The sequence below is a fragment of the Vigna radiata genome, unplaced genomic scaffold (genome assembly GCF_000741045.1).
Source record: "Vigna radiata var. radiata cultivar VC1973A unplaced genomic scaffold, Vradiata_ver6 scaffold_450, whole genome shotgun sequence".
Classification (NCBI taxonomy): domain Eukaryota; kingdom Viridiplantae; phylum Streptophyta; class Magnoliopsida; order Fabales; family Fabaceae; genus Vigna; species Vigna radiata.
This window is the reverse complement of record NW_014543424.1, coordinates 87,629-95,364: the sequence shown is the minus strand read 5'-3', so window position 1 is coordinate 95,364 and position 7,736 is coordinate 87,629. Positions and strand designations below refer to the sequence as shown.

Genomic DNA, 7,736 nt, shown 5'->3' with positions numbered 1-7,736 from the left:
TTGTTACATTGGAATGAAAGAGGTATGCCATTGAATTTTTGTAATATAAGAAAACATCACCAAGAACACAATTTGTTAAATTACGTGGAATCTATATGAAAAGAAGATTGTGAGTAAAATTCACAACAGATACAATATAGATATCTCCAATGAATATTTTTTGGTAAATATAGATATTTTAAGTATTCACTATTTATATTAATAAAGTGTTTATTAAAAGTGGACTTTAAGTCTAACTCAACTCCACAAAATCGGTTTGTAAGGTAAAGATTGCATCTCACTTATATATTATAAATTAGCCTTATCTCTAATCGATGTGAATATCCATTCTTAGTGTTTTAGTTGATTTTTTTCAAAAATCAAGTGAATAAAAGAGAGTGATTGGTATGAAAAATACTAACAGTAAATAATTATATTAAATTTTATTTTATAAATTATAGTATAGTATAGGTTTAGGTAAGTTCTTCCAAACACATCAAAATGGAGCTACATAAGGAACATGAAGAAAGTTTAGAAGTCAAACAATGGAAAAAACTTAACAAAACCATCCAAGTTTACAGCACAACAATAAAAGTTCTGCTCATAAATAAAGAGAAATCCAGACTTATTTATTACATCTATAAATCATTTTGGGGAAGTCAATGCCCATCAGTCACTAGCTGCGCAAAAGAAGATAGGGTTCTCTAAGATGCCTTAATTTACTTGTTTCCCTTCTTCCGAACACTATAAAGTTGGGACCACCTTCCTTATTTGTCTATCATCTTTCTCTATCTATTACATCTGCATGTAGTACAACAAAACTCAAAATTAATGACTGAAATAGTTTCTATATAACTTCTTTAGATTCGTTACCAAAAGTGAAACATACGTTAATTAAACCTGGAACAAATGAATATCAACATGTAAATTTTCAGTCATCAATTTGCTTACTCTATATTTGAGGGCTCGACGGCACCTAAGTGCCGCCATTGCACACTACGGCTTGGATCCGCTCAACTATGCACTTGATTAAACTGCTAACAGTGGTCACTGAAGTAGCAGAGAGTTTTGAAGTTGGAACAGAATCAACCAATATCTGAAATGCCACTGTTAGAAGGCAACCTCCAGATCCAACCTCACCAATGGATCCTCCGTTGTTCATCGGTTCAGGCCCATCAGGAAGAACAGCAAAGCCCGATGGCAGCAGGGCAACACAATCAGGATTTCCACCTCTCAACACAGCATTCATGGAAATTAAATCAACAGGAGCATACACAACAAACGAGCCTGTGGCATCAGTGCAAGTCTCTTGAAGCATAGTCATATTGCTTTGGCCGAAATTCGGAGTCTACAATTTGTATTCACCAAACAGCATGCTAGGTTACTTACAACTATAACGAGATGTGTAAACTATGAAGTGTGCATGCTAAACTATAACAACTTACGTTGACTCGAAGCAAGGAGACACAGTTGCCACTATCATGACCATTGGCAATGTGTGCCAATTCTTCTACTTGTCCTCCGTTAGAGAGAATGTCCCACTGCAAATTCAACATGTTTGCACTTGTTCTCAGAATTTTAGTAAAAATAGATAAATACTGTATTATGATTAGAGATATGTAATGTAACTTGTAACCGATGAGTTTTTGTACATTACCTGATTTCTTGAGTTTTCAGATCGCAGAAAATCAAAAACGGTCCTTGAAGGAATGGGGAGCCAAAAAGAAGTTGAAGCACTGAGCACAATACCGGAAGGTCTTCCTGGATCATCCACACTTTTTCTGGTCATGACCCTTACATCTTCACCGGCCTCTGTTAATAGTGTCCAAGCATTTGCAGTAGATGCACCAACAGCAGTACAAAAGCTCAACATCATTCTTTCGGCCAGCCTCATCATACATCTTCGTCCCCCAGAATTTGTTAGCACTGTATACATAAACATAGTAAATATTCCAAGTCAAACTAATTAAGTCACCTATTTTTGCAATGGAGTGTGCCTAACCCTTTTACACAATCTTAAAATTTAATGAATAAATAAAAGAAAAAATGAAGAAAGATCATGAGACATAAATCTAAATATATATATATACCACCAATGCTCTTATGGGGTATGTTCGAGGCCATTGAACTTGCAAGACGTTCGCATTGTCTATCCAAGGATGCCACCCAGCGTTTAGCTCCAAAGGCGAGGCCAGAATTAACATAGCTTTTGTAAAGATCGTGCACTTCATTATCTTCCAGTTCTATATGTTCAATCCAAACAATCTAAAGAAAAAAATTGAAAAGTAGTTGTTGTTCACAACAAAGTTTTCTCCATGGGAAAGTAATGTAAGTAAACACTGTAGAAGTTAATAGAAATCAATGCAATTAACCTTTGAGTAACCATTTGGCAATTCTGTGATTAGGCAACCAGAGGGTCGTCTTCGGCTTTTTGTGAATGAACCAGGTCGCAGCTGATCCATGGAAAAATCAACAATAGTCCATGATTCTAAATTTTTTCTCTTACAGAACCTCACAAAATAGTCATCACGAACAGGAACAAGCGGTGAAGGGACTTGGAACTCAGCTGACATCTGAACCAACAACAAATGAAATTCATCAATGCTCCAGAGAGGTGACAAAGTGGATAAAATGGAAGGGAATTAAGGCAGATTTATAATAAATTAAACTTTGCTTACCACTTGACAGGCTCCGTCGAAGATTTCTGTTTGGCCAACTTCCAGCACTTGATGTATCGCCGCCCTTGAAATGATACCGCAAAACATGTTTGCCCATTGATTCTGAAAATCATTATCAACAGTTTCAATGTCAATCAACCAGTTTAAATGTCTTACAATGATGTCTCACCTTCAATGAAAGAAAAATGAAAACGAATTTATAAATGGAAAACATAACGAATAAGGTGATGAATACAAGATTAAAATCGAGAGATATGAAGTAAATCCTAATAAGAGATAAGGAGTTTGGAAAATCAAATCAGAAGCTATAGATAGTTTTACTGGTGCATGTAACACATAGTTGGAAGAGTATTAATACTCACAACATCCATAAAGATCTCAACGAGTTTATTGTAATCCATGATGACCACTGCGGAATGCCTTGAAGCTTCGATTTTTACGTCTAGGGGTGTTGGGCCTATTCCCTTAGGGAAAGATCTCAGATATTCATCCTGGTTCAGAATCTCACAGCCACAGTTTCCAGGGAGCCACAAAGGGTTTCCAGCCTCAGCCAGGTTTGTGAATTCCTTCATTGCTACGCTACCAATCTCCATAACGATGTCTTTCTCAAAATCACTAGCAATTGGGAGTGCCCCAAGGGGTTCATCATTGCTACCAAACATTTCCCCTATCATAACTGTCTGTGCTCCATAGTTTCCAACACCCTGATCAAGGGACCGAGGAGGAATCATCTGGTTTTGAGATGACATGTTATGATATAAACTCCCAGGTTTTACAGCAAATCTTGGTATCATTGCTGACATCTTTTCAATCTGAAATACAAAAGTAAGAAAAAAAAAATGAAAAAAATAGTATACTAAGGTTTGAACAGTAAAATTTGTATGATTTAATGGTCAAAGTGATTTACCTCTTCCCTCAATCGCATATTCTCAGCCCTCAACTGTTGCTCGTCAAAGGACATTTCTCCACTGAGGCCTCCACAATTAGGGCAAGAAGCATGACTTAGTGCCTCCTTGTACCTGGTGTTCTCTTCACGAAGCTTGTCATTCTCAGCCTTTAAAAGATTGTTCTCGTGGCGTTCATGTTGAGACTGTATACATGATAAGGGAATATCATCACATGATGGCATAACATGTATATATATTTAAGACAAACAAGTATAATTAGATGCTTTTATTTTCAGCGTAGAAATGGTACTGAGAACCATTAGTACTAGTGAGAGTGATGGTGACACAGAATAAAAATATAGAGAATAAAAGAGGGAAAGAGAAGAAGTAACTTGCATGTTATAATGTGATAAAAGAAGGGGGAATAAGGTGAATATAATGGGCAGTCTATGTTAAACTTTTTTTCCTTCCTCTTTTAAAAGGAATTTGATGGAGTCCTCAAATTATCAGTCCATTGTTAAATTAAAAAAAAATAATAATTGTAACTTGATCTTAAAAAAATATATAAAAGAAAATAATATATATTTACATTTATTTAACACGTAATATAAAAATAAAATAATTACAAATCAATGAATTTTTGTATTTAAAAAAAATAAAAATAAAAAGTAAAAAAGATAAGATTAAATGAATGTAAAATTTATATATGTTAAAAAAAATTTCAACAAATATTTAATGATATGAGTTGTATAAAATCTGAGTTGTCTAAATATTTGAAGTAACTGTTAAAATTTCTGTACTGGATGCTTACTTTTTTCCATTTCTTTACTATACAGAAATGCCAGAGTGGTTTATGTTTTTCTAATTGAAAATTAGTATTAATACTTCGTTAAAAGCGGTATTTTTTTTGTTGAAATATTATTTTTAATTTGAAAACTAGAAACTTTGGACGCACAAAAAACATATAAAAAGATAACAATATTTTTCTAAAATAATTTTTCTGGTAAATTTTGCTTTTTAACTTAATAATAGCTATACTAACCTTTTTAAGAGTGGCATTGAGATAAAAAAATAATTAAACTAATATTTTTTAGAATAATTGGTAATTAATATGATGAAAAAGAAAACATGGAGAAGAAAATAAACTTGCAAAAAAGAAGGGAATGAAAAAACAATAATAATATAAAAATTATAATCAGAATAAATAAATATATATATATATATATAGAGGTGAATGGTAACAGATAAATAATATTTTGACATAAATATTTTTTATATTCATTTGATTTTTTTTATTTTTTAAAAACTAAAAATAAGATAACATATATTTATATTCATTTAATATATATTATAAAGATAAAATAATTATAAAAAAATGAATTTTATGATATTTTAGTCTTATGTAATATTGTGTATGTGGATCTAGCCAGTATAAATCATATGTAAAACTTTACAGATCCTAGAGCCTTTCTCCTTTCTCCTTTACCTTCACTTGGGTACGCTTGTTTTGGAACCAGAATTTGACCTGCAACATATCCAATCCCAGCTCTCTGCTCAGCTCTCTCCTTTGTCTGTCATCTGGGTGAGGACACTCCTTAAAGAAACTGACAATACCACATTTCAAAACATTATACTAAATAAATAATATTTAATTATAACCAAACCAAGCATTAAATATTTTATTTTCTCATTTTATTAATTAGATAAAAAAAAGGAAGTTGAACCTTACCATTCCATCTCCATTATCTGTTCATTAGTGTGTCGATGGTAACGCTTTTTTCCACTTTGTTTTCCGGGATCTCGATTAGAGGAAGGAGCTTTCCTTTCATTAGTAGAAGATTCACCATCTATGTTCCTTCCCAAACCGTTCTCCAAGAATGTCCTTTGTGGAGGCCTTTCTAGTATAGACTGTTGTTGTTGTTGAGAATTCCAAGAGTTGCTGTTGTACTGATACATTGCTTAAGTCCTTCTGTTTTGATTCTTGAATCTGCATGCCAAGACAGAAAGTGAAAGTGAAAACTCTCACAAGTCAACATGTGTTACACATTAATAAAAAAGGTGGTAATACCAAGAATTCTTTTTTTTTTTGTTTTAGCAATAAAAAACAAGCACAGCATGCAGTCTTATTCTTACATTCAAAAGGGAAATTGGGGATGACCAAAAATAGTTAAATAAATTAAAAGAGTGGTTTGGCAAAATCCTTTCTCAGAAAAAAAAAAGAAAACAAAAAGACTGTTGTTTAGGTTTTGTTTTGCAGAATTGAGGTTTAAAAACTGCTTTGGTAACAACAACCATAGTGGATGGTCATTCTCTAAGTGAGAATTTGGATATTGGAATAAAAGTAAAGGTATGGTGGAATAGTGCTGTACAACAGAAATAAGAAATTAAAGGGATCTACCACAAATTTTATATAAATGGTATGAGAATGTTTGTTTAATGATGGTACAGTGATGTACTTGATGGATGTGTTTTATGAAGAAAAAGTAAGAAATTAGAGAGAGGAGAACTCACCTGATTTTGATCAACCTTAGGGGAAGGATAGAGATTTTCTTTTCAAACCTCTCTCGCTCTCTCTGCAATTAAGTTATGTGCTCTCTTTCTCCTCTTTTTATAAGTCCTGGTATTTAGATGATGTTTTAAGTTGACCCAGAGGTTCTGCTAAAACTGTGGCTGGCAAGAAGGGGGAGAGAGAAAAAAGTTGGTTTCAAAACTGTCGTATCTGCTTCAAAACCATGAACGGAGTTAGTAAAGTTACAAAGTTAACATTGATGAACTTTGGTTTTGCTAAACTATAATGCTCTCTCTCACGTGCAGAGAAAATGCATTACAGAGAAAATGCATTACAGAGAAAATGCATTACTTTCTTGACAGATGTAAACGATAATTCAGAACCGACAAAATTGAAAAGGAGTTGACATGGTGTGAAAGGTTAACAATGGCTACTCTTAAAGAAGACAAAAAATGAAACTATGTAGAAGAAAGCTGAGATAAGTCTGAAGTTACCGAGACAAGGCTTAAATATAAGAAAGCTGAGATAGTAATATAAGTTACAAAAAAAAAGATTAAAATATTGCATATAGCTAACAAACAGTGTCATTGGATAACCTCAAAGAAACCCGTGGATGGGGATTAAAGAAGAAAAGGAGTTATTTTAGAGTGACATAGACCAGAAACACGTTTAAGAATAGGTTTCTATAGGAGGAATAAGCGGTGGGGCAAAGAGAAAAAAATATATAATGAATGATTAAATAAAGAAAAATCCAAAAAAAAAAAAGTTATGGGTGGTGAATGGTGATGAGTAAGGAGAAAGAAAGAAAAGAGGGTTGGAAGTTATTGATGAGAGTATTGAGCTGGTGTAACTGCATTAATGGGAGTGACAATGAACATAAATGCATTATATTGAGAAAGAGAAGATAGTTTGGTTCATAACTTTTGTTTGTATGATGAGAACTCAATATTTGTTTTTTAGTCAATTTTCAAACAAATTTGTAATAAATAATAAAATATAATATAATATTAAAAATAATGTCTATATATTAAAAAGATAAAAGAACTTAAAAATTACACATAATCTTTTTGTAAATTAATTTTTATATAAATTAAATTTATTTTGTTCTATTTCTTTTAGAAGTAATTATACAAATACTCTTGATGAGACTGCATTGGCATTGGAAGGTGGGGTGTCCTGTGCAATTACCGATGCTGGTTCTGTGAGCACGTTTAAATCTTATAATAAGGAAAAACGTTATTTGTTTTCAGTCAGATTATTTATAATGCATGCGAAAGTCAAAACTGATGAAGTTAATTACTAATATCTGAATTATCTTTATTTAATAACTAATACAGCAGTTTTTTATATTTGAAAAATATTTAATTTCACGTTGGTGGTGGAAAATCATTATTTAATGTAGTTTTATTATGTAAATATTCACTTTAAATTTCTATATGATATCAATATAATTTTGCAGGTGTTATATATAGTAAAGAAAGTTCCAGAAACATGATATGAATTTATATGTTTACATGATAATTTATACCTATTAGTTGCATATCAAATAAAAAGTAAAAAATTAAAGACTCTTGAGAACATTCAGAGACTCAATTGGACCTGTTCTTGAATCTTTTAAGAAAAAAATGTTAAAAATAAAATTCATTTCTATATAAACTTATACATAAAATTTAATATGTATTT

The 7,736-nt window shown here is 32.0% G+C and overlaps 1 protein-coding gene across 2 annotated transcripts; it reads right to left on the bottom strand.

Annotated features, from left to right (window-relative positions):
* Nucleotides 1-466: 466 nt before the first annotated feature.
* On the bottom strand, nucleotides 467-6,396 carry LOC106754372 (homeobox-leucine zipper protein MERISTEM L1). 2 transcript variants are annotated; one of them, XM_014636383.2, is made up of 12 exons: nucleotides 6,056-6,396; nucleotides 5,274-5,531; nucleotides 5,031-5,148; nucleotides 3,565-3,747; nucleotides 3,020-3,469; nucleotides 2,658-2,759; nucleotides 2,352-2,552; nucleotides 2,070-2,244; nucleotides 1,637-1,905; nucleotides 1,425-1,520; nucleotides 931-1,327; nucleotides 467-780 (listed from the first exon to the last, which is right to left on the bottom strand). In XM_014636383.2, exons 2-11 carry the CDS (start codon nucleotides 5,498-5,500, stop codon nucleotides 956-958), a joined length of 2,193 nt encoding a protein of 730 aa, XP_014491869.1. In that variant the 5' UTR covers nucleotides 5,501-5,531; nucleotides 6,056-6,396; the 3' UTR covers nucleotides 467-780; nucleotides 931-955. The 2 variants fall into 2 exon arrangements, with proteins under 2 accessions (XP_014491869.1, XP_022633652.1); XM_022777931.1 differs by lacking the exons at nucleotides 5,031-5,148; nucleotides 5,274-5,531; nucleotides 6,056-6,396 and adding an exon at nucleotides 3,862-3,924.
* Between the last annotated feature and the right edge of the window lie 1,340 nt (nucleotides 6,397-7,736).